The sequence below is a fragment of the Pteropus alecto genome, unplaced genomic scaffold (assembly GCF_000325575.1).
Source record: "Pteropus alecto unplaced genomic scaffold, ASM32557v1 scaffold63, whole genome shotgun sequence".
NCBI lineage: Eukaryota > Metazoa > Chordata > Mammalia > Chiroptera > Pteropodidae > Pteropus > Pteropus alecto.
The window spans coordinates 421,021-435,055 of record NW_006434897.1 but is presented as its reverse complement, the minus strand read 5'-3'; the positions used below and the strand labels follow the sequence as shown (position 1 = coordinate 435,055).

At 35.3% G+C, this 14,035-nt stretch overlaps 1 protein-coding gene across 1 annotated transcript in view; it reads right to left on the bottom strand.

The window, feature by feature from the left end:
- Nucleotides 1-14,035, bottom strand: part of PKD2 (polycystin 2, transient receptor potential cation channel) — a gene marked incomplete at its 5' end in the record, with an annotated part of 56,404 nt that overhangs the window by 4,214 nt on the left and 38,155 nt on the right. Inside the window, 4 exons of the mRNA XM_025046016.1 lie at nucleotides 1,491-1,654; nucleotides 2,817-2,934; nucleotides 3,187-3,308; nucleotides 12,957-13,055. Of these exons, the coding sequence (XP_024901784.1) occupies nucleotides 1,491-1,654; nucleotides 2,817-2,934; nucleotides 3,187-3,308; nucleotides 12,957-13,055 (503 nt within the window). The remainder of the gene's footprint in view (nucleotides 1-1,490; nucleotides 1,655-2,816; nucleotides 2,935-3,186; nucleotides 3,309-12,956; nucleotides 13,056-14,035) is intronic.

Below are 14,035 nucleotides of genomic sequence, written 5' to 3'. Positions count from 1 at the left end.
TCACAACTAAGAAGAGTCTTCCTGGGGTCAGAACAAATCTCATAGAGTGACGTGAAAAACTTGTCTTGGAAAGGGGCCTGAATTTAATTGGATCAGACTGTAGAGCAATTTATATCCAAAGGCATTAATGATAATAATAGGCCACTCAGCTAACAATTAGCAGAACCTAAGAGGTGGAAGTGATATCAACAGAGGAAGAAGACTTAACAGAGAGATCAGGGAAAGACAATGACAACCTTACTAAAATCACCATCTTCCCAGGAAGACTGTTTGTATGGTCATGGCTGTGCCCTCTGAGAAACAACAAGTCCAGAGGGGGGTAGGGGCAGATAACAAGTATCCAGAATTACTATAATATATTTTTTAACATCTCCAGTTTTCAACAACAAATTATGAGCCATTCAAAGAAACAGCAAAATATGACCCATGCACAGGGCAAAAAAGAAGTGGCAACAGAAACTACCTTTGAGAGGGATCAGATAGACTTAGTAGACAAAGAGCTCACAGTAGCTATTACAAATATATTCACAGAACTAAAGAAAATGATGCTTAAATAAGTAAAGGATGGTATAATGTCACTGTCTCTTCAAATAGAGAATATCGATAAAGAGATAAAGATTACTAAAAAGAACCAACTAGAGTTGAAAAGTACAATCCATAAAATGAAAAATTCACTAGAGAGTCTCAGCAATATTTCTGAGCTGGCAGAAGAAAGAATCGGTGAACTGGAAGATAGATGGATAGAAACTATGCAATCTGAAGAACAGAAACAAGAAAGAACGAGGGAAAATGAACAGAGCCTAAGAGAAATGTGGGATACCACTAAGCATCCCAATACACATATGATATGAGACCCAGGAGGAAAGGAGAGCAAGAAAGAAGGAACAAAATATTTGAAGACATAATGGTTGAAAACTTCCTAAATTTGATGAAAATATTACACATCTAAGAAAGTTAATGAACATCGAGTAGGATAATTGTAAAGAGATCCACACTCAGACATATCGTAGTAAAAATATAGAAAGATAAAGAAGAAAAAATCTTAAAGAAGCAAGAGAAAAATTACTCATCATGTACAAAGGAATCTCAATAAGATTAACATCAGAAACAATGGAGGCCATTAGAAAATGAAGGAGCAGTAAAAATATTCCCGGATTAAGGACAACTGACAGAATTCATGCTAGCTGGCTTGCTTTAGAAGAGGTACTAAAAGATGTCCTTCAGGCTGAAAGCAAGTGATCCCAGACGGTACTGCAATTAAAATCATGAAAAAACAAAAAGCACTGGCAAAGGTAATTATATAACCATAGAAGACGATATTAACGCATATTTCTTCTCCTTGTTTCTCTTAACTGATTTAAAGAGAAACTATATGAGACAATATGTACATAATTGTATTGCTGGGCCTATAACAGAAATGTCATAAAATATTTGACAGGACAAATCAGGTGGGTAAGAGCAAAGTTGTATCGCAATTCCTTTATACTTACACTTGAAACTCTTCATAAGAAACCCCACTGGAGATGCTTCCCCTCCTTCTGGAGCTGTGCCCACTGTCTTCATCGTCATCTTCCTCAGAGTCATCCAGGCTTCGTGGGAAACTTCGGCTGCTCATGGGGCGTGGTAAAGAGCTGTGATCCAAGTCCAGGTCCTCCTGAGGAAAATGGGGTCATTAAGCAGGAACACCCAGACTCCATGGAAGCTTCACTGAGGGCTTGGGCTGATGAAAAATGGCTGTGTACCTCAGATTTCTTTGTGGGCAACACCAGACTGTGATCCCCACACTTTTCAATTTCATAGATTGGGAAATTTTCAAAACAGATTTTAATTACCGGCAAGTAGTTGCTAACTTTTTGTTTGGATAAGAAAGAACATTAAAAATAGAATAAAGCAAAGAAAAAGTAAATGAAGAAATATATTATCACCTTTTCATAAATAACACAGTAGTTAACAAAGTAGGAAGGATATAATTTGAGAATGAGAATTTTGACTAAATACAGACTTCAAATACAAAAACTTTACTCATTGTCTTCTTGTTCACATTTCACTATGAGTGGTGAAGTTTTTCACTTACTGGCACAGGATTTAGAAAGCACTGTTCTATACTGTGTCCTCACAGGAAAGTGACTTGTGTATAACAGGCATCTGTATTCTGTGTACCTCAATTACCATGGAATTTTTTTGGTTTGTTTATCCATTTATTTTAAAAGTCATACTAAAGCTTTTAATTATTTTTTTTAAAAGCCCATGTAAATTTACTTTGAACAGTTTCATACTAATTATTCAAATGGAAGGCAACTATTTTATTTTAAATGTTAACTTAAAAATCAAATAATTTTATACCTCCTGAGAAATCTTTCTTTCCATTCTTATAGACAATGTGAAGTATGTAATTACTCAGGTTTCTCTTTTCAAGTTGATTGCTGGAAAGTTTATGGCTAAATTTGTAGCCCAAGTTTTTTCAATGTTTTAAATAATGTTCTTTTTTAATTTTTTAAATTTAATTAATTAATTTATAATAATGTAGCCCAATTTTAATAAGTATTTATGTTTTTATGGGATGCATTTTTCACTTCATTCATAGTCTAGTTTTATATTTCACTTTTAATTCTTTGTTTTGATTTTTTACATTTGTTAATTTATTGAATTTTTATATATTATTGTGTTATATATCCTTGTTAGAATAAGCACAGTATAATACACAAATTGAGAGGGAGAGAGAGAAAGAGAGAGAGAGCGCGAGCCTCTCAATAACCCATTACTTAGTATGGTTCATGGCTGCTAAATAAAATCATGTTCTCCTAAACTAGACCCACCCTCTCTTTTTCCAGGTCGTCTCTCATCTGCTGATGTTCGTGTTCAGTCAGTTCTTGGTCTCCATCTTGGTCATACTTTGTGAATATTGCCTCAATCTCTGCATCAGTATGGCCCTTCCTGAAATTATTGAGAGGTTACAGATGAACTCATTCACGAACATGGCCCAACCCAAACACAGAGACAACGAAATTCAGGAGAAAAGGAGAAATTGCTGACTCAGGGACAGTCTTCCTCTTACAATATGTTCTAGAAAGACACTCAGCTATAAAAAAAAGTGCCTCTGTGAGTACTTGGGCCAGAAATACCCATATCACTATGAATATATCTTTATAGAAGTCATGTCCCAGGATCTCACAATCTGTGTCTCACCCTTTGAGATCTTGTCGAAGTTCATCAAAGTTTAACTTGCCGCCCCCTTGCCGCAGACTCTCTGAAATGTCGTCCACGGTATTTTTTTTTAGTTTTAATTTGACCAAGGCTTTATGGCAGCCCTGTTGAAAAGAAAAGACTTGGTTTAGCGTATTCTCCTTTTGCATTTGCTTTACCTTTCAATTATGGTAATAACTACCATAAAGCCAGTAACCAGAAGCGTGCTTGACATAAATCGGCCCCTTAACAAGTGCGTGTTGAACGAATGAATAATAAACGTATCCCGAGTTTTCCATAAAACTCCTGTGTAAGAGTTATGTGCAAAGAGTCAAAGTCTTTTAGTAAATTAAGAAGAACTAAAAGCCTTTTGCTCATATATGAATTCGAGTTTAGGTTATAGAAATGAAAATCACTACATATTTACAGCTGTCTGCCTCAGAGTATGTAGGAATATGCAACAGTTCATAAGAAGCCTGAGAAACCTGAGTCATGGATTGTTTATTTTCTATATTCTCTCATAGGAATTTCCTTATGTAAGTATGTAAACAAAATTCAGTAAAACGTGGATGCAGATTTTTCACTAATAAACTACAGGCAAGCCTTGCTCTGCATTGTAGTGTAGGACTAGAAAAATGACCATGCAAGCACAAATCTGTGAATTTTAAGTTTTATCCTAAACTTATCCTTAGATCTGCTAAATCACAACATCATGCAACTCCTCTACCCAGTGAACCTAAATGTTGGGATTTCAATGACTCCTCCCAAAGCGGCCATCTTTCTGACTGGAAGATTCTTCTCAGAGATGATATGCTGCAATTTTTATGAGACTTAGAATCTGTGTGCCAGCTCCATAGACTATGATGGTGAATATGCCCTAAAAGCAAACATGATGAGCAGACACTCCCCAAAATCACTTTTTCTAAATATTTGGGCAGCCAGGCCAGTGGGGATCAAGATAAAGGATGGCCACATCAAAGTCAAACATGCTATAAATAAAACAAACTGAAATTTTACTCTTTCCAAAAGGCAAAAAAAGATATTCCCTGAATATCTCAGAACTGAATATCTGGCATTGCGTATCTTAGAAGAAAAGTATGATTTACACTGCAACTTATTTCTATAATAACACTCTGGGATCCAAAAAATATTTAGACAGAGATGCTAAATATATAGAAGCATCTCAGTTGATCACTCTGAACAGTTCATATTAAGTTATTGAAAGGAGGAGAATGCACTAGAATTTGTCTTCCTATTTTTTTCTATCAAAACAAAACAAGTTCCTTTTGTCATGTATAAAGTCTTGAGAATGGGTTAAAGGCATAAACCTGCAGCTAGATAGACCTGGGTCCAAGTCTTGGCCCTGCCATATGCTATGGTCCAGACCAACTGCTACGTAACCTTGGACATGCTTATCTTCTCCATGCATTAGTTACATCATTCCCAGAGTGTGGATAATAGCAATTAATTCACATAGCTGTCATCGGAAATGAATGAGGTAATATATTGTGTTATGGGAGGTTAAGAATGAGTCACTCCAAGATCTGCCTCTGTGGTATGCGGATTGTTTTGAGGTAAAGGCAACTTTAGCCACAGGTTCAAGAGAAACTTCTTAATTACCTAGAATAATTTGAATTAGGGGTCTTGCTCATAATGAGAGATTATCAGAGAAAACCTCTTTTGACCTATCTCTAGGGCAGGACAAACTTCTATTTACTGAGCATTTGCTTTTCTTATCGTCTTGCAATGATCTCGTGAAGCCCACAAGGCACCTTACCTCATCTCTAGCTCAGGATGTCTTATACACCCATGAACCCCTATCTCTGAACCTCTTGTGCATGTGGGGTCTCTGACTCTCTCATATATGTGAGGTTCTCATCCATGTGTGTATTAAATTTGGTTATTTTCTTCTGTTAATCTCTCTCACATCTATTTAATTATTAGACCAGCCAGAAGAATCCTGAGGGTAGAAGCAAGTTTCTTTTTCCTCTACAGCTGGTGCAGAGAGCAGGGTAAACTCTCTGGCGTGAATCCCACACTTCCCCACAGGGCTGCTGCAAATGAGGAGATCCTGGGGCAACTGACACATGCCAGCAGAAGGTAAGGGTTCTTACCATGTCAGCACACCTCTAGATCTCTGTCTGCAGGATCCAGGGAGAATCTTTGTACCTCTTCTAAATTTAGATTGGCAGGAGAAAATATTTGTGAAACTAGTTTCTTGGGCCTAGTGACCCTTGGTTACTTGATATGAGTACTCGTGGATTTTGTTTTTCTCTGTCTCTGTCTGGTTTCTCTCCTTTCATCTTGTTATACATCTTGAAAATTGGGCCTTATGACCAGTGAGAGTGTTTTCTCTTTGGCTTCTACCATCCAGAGGGTATACTTTCCAAGATGCACCTTGCTCTCTTTCTGGCCATGACAAACTCTCTACAGGGTTTTCTGTGTCTACCCCCATTCCTCCCAGAGATGGTTTATTATCTCTGCCAGCTGGAGGATGCTTATGCATCTGATGGGCAGCCAAATAGGCTGTGAATCCAAGTTTAGGGAATCTTAAAACCTTATTCTGTTCAAAGGGGTAAAGCATATGATTCCTTGTTTTTTTGGAAAAGCTGCTTAAAGACAGTTCTCCCCTTACATCCCTTATTTCTTAGGCTAACTGAGGGAATAAACTTTCTTGTGAGGGTTGTATCTTTTTGCACTTTCCTTTGAAGATGCCTCTTACATTCTTAGTATTGGTTTGCGTCCCTATAGATTCTACTGCCAAGGCCAGACGATGGATCTTTTTAATTGGAAAAACTTCTAAATTGAAAAGACAGACATTTTTTTCTTAGAGAGATCTCATATTGTTATAATAGCTAGTCATTAAGATTCCCTGAAGAAGATGGCAGGACAGAAATTAGAACAAAAATCAAAGTCCACTCAGATCCCTTCCTATTTGCCATCAGACATTGGCAGATACTGTTAAAAAGAACAACAAAATTACAACATTGAAAGTACAATTGCTCTGCACTTAAAAAGAAAATGAAGGAAAAAGAGTGGCAAAATCTTACTTAAAGGCAACCTAAAATTTTATGTCCTAAGAACTCAGCTTAATAACTGTCAGGTTCAAGTTCCAAAATATGGCCAGACAGAAACGTGGCCTAAGCTCCATTTACAAGTAGAGTACTATCAAACTGCTGCCAGCCCTCAAGGAAATAACAATCTAAAGTTACAATGGCTATTGTGAGGAATATGATAATTAGAAAGAAAAAAATTGGAATAAATAAAACAGACACTGATGGGGTTAAAACAGGTTTTAGAAGAGCACTACCAAAGGCTAAATGGTCCAAACTGAACTCTTGTTGGTCCCCCCACTTTGAAAGGCCCCAAACAAGTCTGCTCTATTTATCCCGGTGTAAAGAAATTTAAGACTGTAAAGAAGCAATTATAATAAGAAAAATCTGACCAGCAGTCACCTGGGGTAACAGTTAAGTTGGCTTAAGCAAACAAGCACTTATATGAGAATTTTCAAAAATATAACAGAAACTAACTCAAAAACTTTTTAGAATCACATGATCTGAAAAAATATTTGATATTAAAACTGGTGTGAGTTTGGTTTGGTTAAACAGAATTTAGAATAATCAGCATTAAATATTACTTTTATTTTACCTGGGTTTATTAGTAAAATAAGTTCATGTTATTTCTGTTGCAAAATTTGTCAGCAAGAAAGTAACTTGGTATGATAAAATTTTCATAAGTAATCTAAACTTTAAGTTAGGAGCAAATAAATTAAGTAAATATAAATAGGATAAAAGGTTTCTTTTTAGGTGAACTTTTTAGCAATAATTATATTGTTAAAAATGGCTTCCTACATCTCTGGCAAATTGAAACTTTAAAATTTTGCTAACTAAATTAAGTGATGGATATTTATAGAATGTCTAGACCATTTCCAAATAAGATAAAATAACAAAACATTAATTACTGAACATAAGTATCAACTTTCTGCTACTTATTATAGAGAAACTAAAGATTTGGGTCTATTAGTAAATAGGCATACCCCACATTAAAAAATTTTGTGCTGTGAGGAAATACATATATATCTAGAAGTTGATATGTGTTCATAAATCTATCAATTTGAAGAATACTGGTGTAACAGTACACATTGCTTGCTTCTTAGTTTTCACTAGAAATTAAAGGTTTTAAAGAATTCTAATATAATTAAAGCTACAGACATTAAAAATAATAGAGAAAATAACTGTGTATACAAGAAAAACAGGATATATGTTAGCTTTAATAAAAGGTATGCGATATGGAGATGTATTGTTGAGGGAAAGGAAATTAATTTTGCCCTAACGTGAGGTTAGTTGCTTCAGAATGAAAAAGAGGAAAAACAGGACAAAAATCTAAATGCAGAAAGAAATATCGAGAAAGGATATTTTACGTGTAGTCAAGCTGAATAAGACTGAAATAAATTTAATTAAGTAAGTGAATTTAAATATCAAAAGTAAGCTGATGCAAAATTAGACTTAGGTGTTTTCTCTGCTAAACAGAACTGTTGATCTGATATGGTGATATGGTGATAAAGTTTTCTGATATGGTGGAAAAGTTTTCTACCTAGAAAGCAAAAATTCTATTGTTTTCTCAAAATAAGTTTTTGTTTTATGTTGTCTAGATCAGGTCCTTGATTACATAAGAAAACTGAATCTCCTCAATGGTAAGAACTGAGTTTTACTAATAATCATGTAAACTTCTGTATTTGTCTTTGAAATCTTTTATTGTCACTTAGGTTAAATGGATAATTAAGTGTGGCTTCATAATGCCTTACGATCCTATTTAGTCAAATGTTTAAACCTTTTGATGTATTTTGACACACTTCCCAAAATTTAAATTATAAATAGAGTCTTGGCCTGGGAATAACTCCCAAGTATTCCACAAGGGCCTCTTAGAACACCTAAAAAAAATCATTTTCTCTCCTTACAAAAATAAATATTAAACTAATTAGGTTTATTTTGGTGTGTTGAAACTAGGTGAGAAGCACTGTCAAATAAGAAATGACATTGAGTCTTCTTTATGTTGTATTTGTATTTGTACATGTTATAAGTGTTTTAGAAATCATGTGAAATTCCTGGAAATCCGAGATGTCCTGACATAAAATGTCTGTCATCAAAAGTGAGGCATACAATAAAAGGACTGAACCTGAGTATCAGATTGTGGCACATGTAGAGAAGTCCATTCTGTTTCTGCAAAACTGACCCCCTCATTGCCAGACCTTTGTCATCCTGATGTCCTTGCGTGGCAATAGTCTACTCCTGACTCAGAGAAATACAAATGGGTAAACAATGGCTGTGAATTAAATAAATTGTCAGAGCTATGGGAAACCCAAGACAGCCACTTGGTTCTTCCCGGCTTTCTGACATTTTTTCGCTTTTTGTATTCCTTCACCCACGGTACATTTAATCCAGATTTCATTCAACTGCCACTTAGTTTGGGTTATCGATGTTCCTGTTGTTTGTTGTTGTATGTATGTTCTATGGATGAGTTGAAGCTTTCCCTGCCACAAGGCTGATGCCCTCACAGTGGCAAAGAAACTGTCAGAAAACTGTTTCCCACTTGGGGTACACCTTCCACAGTCTCTAGTGATCAAGGCACCCACTTCACTGAGCCAGTCATACAAATCTTGACAGACAGCCTTGCAAACTTTTTGGAATTATCACTGACTCTCTCACCCTCAATTATCAGGCAAGGTCGAGAGAACTAATGGAAAAACTGGATTCAAGCAAAACAAGTTTAATTACACAAGTCTAAATGAACTGATGAAAATGGTTACAATTTTTATGATTTTTTCTATTGAAATTACCCATTTAAAAAAATCTTTTGTTTCCAGATAAAAGGAAACTGTTTCTCTTAAACTACCTATGACTTACAGCAACTTGGTGAATTACACTTTTGCGAGCAGTATTAAAACATTTATATTTTTCTCCCTACCTGGTCCCTCCGGAATTTGGAAACTTAATAAGTATTTTTTTTTCATGACAATATGGTTATTTACATAACAATAAGAATCTATTCTCCTTATAACAGGACACAATTGGAAACTTGTTTTATTACCAAGGCTTTGACTGGAAAGTCACACTTGAGAGAGCCATGCATAAATTGAGATATTACTAGACAGTTTTAAGAAATTAAAGCTGACTTATGGAAGCTAATAAAAATCCTTGGAAATATTGGCCTGCTACCTTGCTTAAAGATTTTCAGCGGCCTTACCATGTGAATAAAGAATGTCACTTCTTGGCAGGTGTATAGGAATCTTAGGGTATTTGGGGGTCCTAAAGAAGAGAGGAACTCACCCAAATCCATGGGTATTGCAGGAAATGTTTGATAGCAAGTCTTGCCTTGGCTTTTTCTTTGGCCTTGAGAGGCCTTTTTAAATTCAATCTGAGGATTCCTTATGGAAAATCCAGCAAAACAGACGTAAAGGAATCTATGTTTTTAATGACTATTTTTGCTGGATTTACATAAATAATCAGGCCGAGTTTACTGAAATTCAGCCTAATTTATTTGCAAATAAGTTAGTCTTAATTTGGCTATATTTGGTTAAAATGGGGGTGATTTTAGAGAGAAAAAATTATGTTTTAATAGAAGCCATAGTATAACTTTGTGGATATTGGATTCTAGTCTGTTTATTGACTTTTGAGGTTTTTTTTTTTTTTAACTTTTCTACCTGTAAAATGGACTGGATCCTGAATTTTTCTAGTTTTCTTAAATATTTGGCTACAACCCTTCGAACTAATATTTTCATTTTCCCATCCTTCAACTTGGAATCATTGAGAACGAAAACTGGCCTTTTTCCAAGGCCATGCAAGCTAAAGTGGGACAACTTGATTACAGACTTCAGAGAAATCACCACAAACAGCTCATTTATGCACAATCTTTGTGCTTGTTGTAGAAAGATCACCAGAGACAATCAAACTGCACACTAGGAGAATCTATCACACTGTAACTGCCTGTTTTCACTTCATCTGAAGATAATTTGAGACAGACATCTAGAAATCTTGACTGCCTGCCTTCAGAACTCAGAAACTAGGATTATAGTAACCTTTGGTTTTCTTTTGTTTCCATAAAGATGCCTCTTATTAAACATCTGATTGCTTGTACCAGAGCCTTAACTTTGGGAGCCCACCTGCATCACCATCTCTTGAAGTGAGAAACAACTGTTTAAATCAACAGAACTTTTCTGAAGACTGAGACCACTTTAATGAGATATAGAACAACTTATCAACCCAATTTCTGGAATGTGAGACTTCCCGGGAAGTTTCAGAGGAGGGAACTGTGGGGGTTTAGAACGAGTCACTCCAAGAAATGCTTCTGTGGCATGCAGATTGTTTAGCGCTAAAGGCAATTTAAGCTGCAAGCTAAAGAGAAACTTCACCCCCAGCCTCAACTACCTAGAAGAATTTTAGAGGCTTTGCCCATAAGAGATTTATCAGAGCTAAACTCTTTCACCTATATATAGGGCAGGGCAAACTTCTATTTACTAAAGGTCTGCTCTTCTTACCATCCTGCAATTACCTTTTGAAGCCCCCAAGGCGCCTTATTTCACCCCTAGCTCAGGATGTCTTAGACACTCATGTTCCCTTTTGGTCTCTGAACCTCTTTTGCATGTGGGCTCTCTGACTCTCTCATGTATGTGGGGTTACCATCCATACGTATGTATTAAATTTGGTTATTTTCTCTTGCTAATGTGTCTCATGTCTCTTTGATTATTAGACCAGCCAGAAGAACCTTGAGGAAAGCTTGTTTCTCTTCCACAGTATTCACTGCAAGGATGCAAAAGCATTAGCTACTATTATTATTGCTTGTTATTTATTAGCACATGATAATGATGTTCACTAGAGAAAAGGATCCCAGTTTGTCTAATGATTTGTGAGCCTTGGGAACAAGACAGGGACATATGATGCTGGTCCCAACACACTGCTTAAATTTGCACTGCGACTAATGGTTTAGTATAAAACCTGAAATATGATTTAAAACCTGATTTAGCTTTGAACTCAAGAATGTGGTTAATGGATAGTTAAATGTTCCTTAGGCAAACTCAGAAATTACTGGATCCATTAACTCCTTGGCAGGATAAGCAGTCCAGCTCTTCCCTCAGGAAAAAAGAAAAAAGAACAAAAAAATATCCAGAGTATTTTGAACACTGCTTGCCTTCTTCTTGTGTAACTTTAACGATATAGAGTGAACAGATGTCTTAGTGAGTTACCATAATCCTTTCTTAACATGGCTCAGCTCCCAACATTTTATCTTTTTATGTTATTTTAACGTCGTGAAATATTGCCAAGAGTTCCATAAATGTGAAGTTTTTTGCCATTGTCATTTCCTGTGTGACATCTTCATCCATTCTGTCACAATCACTTTCCTCATTTATATTGATAAATTTGCCTTCGCTAAGTTATTCTGGCTGCATATCTAGATATTGTGAATGTCTGGACACTCCCATCGCCAGCTACTTACTTCTTCTATAAATCTAATACATTTGTTTTGATTTTCACTTCCAGTGTTATCATTCTTTCTTTCTTTGCTACACTTTCATCTTTGCTGGCTCATTCTCTCTTCCAATTATTCATTTTGTAAAATGTCACATGGTTTATCACTGGGTGATAAGGAGGAAATATAACTACATGTTTGTGTGTGAACTGAATAGCAGGTCCTCAGTGACCAATCTGAGACTTTGCAAGAAGTGACATTATTGGTCACTAATTATGATGCACATCTGTCATTTATGTAACAATTTGCAGTGAAGTTTGCACTTTATGTTATTACTCAGTTAATATACTGTGATAACTGAAAGTGAATTTTGCACTTTATGCTATTACTCACAGTCAATATACTGTGATAACTAAAATTTGAACTGTTTGAAAAGCTGGTGTTATTTAACTGAAATAATTAAAATTTGTGGATATTAGAACCAAAGTGCCAAGTGAAGACTGCTTCCCTGGAGATTTGCTAAAATGTAATCAACTGTTATGCAAAATTCAGGAAAATGCAAATCTTAGGTCCCATCCAAAGGACCTTGTTTTATGAAGAGGAAGTTCTGAGTTAAATGTGATTCAAGTCGTACGGCTTGAACTAACCGAAAAGGAGCCATTGTAGCTTAGCAAAATGATGTTAGGGAACAAGTTATGTACTTTAGCTGTAGTTATTTGTTGTTTAAGTTTTATACTTTAAACCAAATAAAGAAGTCACATTAAGAACGAAGCTGTCCAATTTCCCTGACTTGCCCTTCTACTTAACAAACACTTCCTGAGAAGTAAGTGAGAGTTCTCAGGCCCTGAGGCTGTGGCCTTACTCTGTGGACCTTTCCTTTGACTATTTTAAAATTTCCTTGGAAGGTCAAGGACAAAGGGTGAACTACAAAATATTTAATAGAAAAAGAGGAAATATATTTATAATCTTCCCTTCTGGTTTATTCTGAACTCTGGATCTGGAAGTGAGAGCCAACTAGAGGAGATGTCAAAACAAATAAAGGGGATGAAACCACCAACTCAGCTCTAAGAGTCTAAAGAGTTTATTGAGAATTTAATTTCAGGACACTGAAGAATTTCCAGAACTTAAATCCAAGCTAGCAGTATACCCATCTCTAGCTCCAAGAACACTTAAATTTTTCTTATAATATAGCAATCTACTCTTTATTTTAAACAATGACAATTGATTAATGTTAATTTGGAAATCTGGCTGAAACAAGGCTCATTTTATGTGGAAAATAAAACAATTTCGAGAATTAGAGCTTGTCATACCTTTCTGATAAGATCTGAGAGTTCCATTTCAGCTTTCTGCTGTGCCAAATCAGATTTAACTTCAGAGTAAGTATCATTGATGATGGCCAAAAACATATTCTGTGTGTAAATCAAAGGAAAGTTGAGGTTAAAGGAAAAACCTAAATATATTTATAAACATCAATCTTTCACATATGCTTTTTTGTTTACCTTTTTTTTTTCAATTTAATGTCTTAAGAAGTCATAAATTAATAGTTTTGCAACCATATGCTTTGGGAAAATTGTTTTTTTCAATGAAGTCATGCCAAAGGAAAATGCAAGGTATTTTCTTATTTATAAAATCATATACTGTGATATACTTTATAAAGAGACAAGAATAAAATATGTCAAAATATTAATGTATTTATGAATGGAGAAATTATTTTATTATTTTTGCTTATCTATGTTCTCTAAATTTCCTTTCATTTGACAAATTATTTGGAGTGTAGCACTCTAAAACAGCTCATCAAATTTTGAAAGTCAGCAACAGACAAATGGAATTTGTCTATGCTTATTCCAAATATTATTATATAATATTATTTTAGCTTTATAGAACACATTTTGAAGAGTTAAAAAGATCTCTGCAAATAGGGATATGGTAGGCCTAGTAGGGAGATAGTTAAGAAAAGCTTAGTGGATGAGACATAGACTTTGGAGTTAAGCAAACTCGGGTTTTAGTTTTAACATTGCCAAGACTACATTGTTTAAATTTTCTAATCTTCATTTAAAAATGTATTTATTTGTTCTTCCATTTATAAAATGGGAAAAATAACATACCTCCCCTATAGATCTGTTGTGAGGATTAATGAGAAAATCTACCTAAAGTGCTTAAAGACAGGGCCTAATGTATGGTAAGTGCTACGTAATTTATAGCCATTATTATTCAGTAATGGTTAGTTCATTGTCCTGACTTTTCCTTCCTCAGTATAATGATCTGCATTTCCAATACCTGTTTCCAACAGATTTTTCTGGAAGCACTGCACCCAGTTACAGGTCCTTCTTTAACATGCTCTCTCTCTCGTTTTCCTTTTTAGCACTACAGTTTATAAGTACAGAGTTGT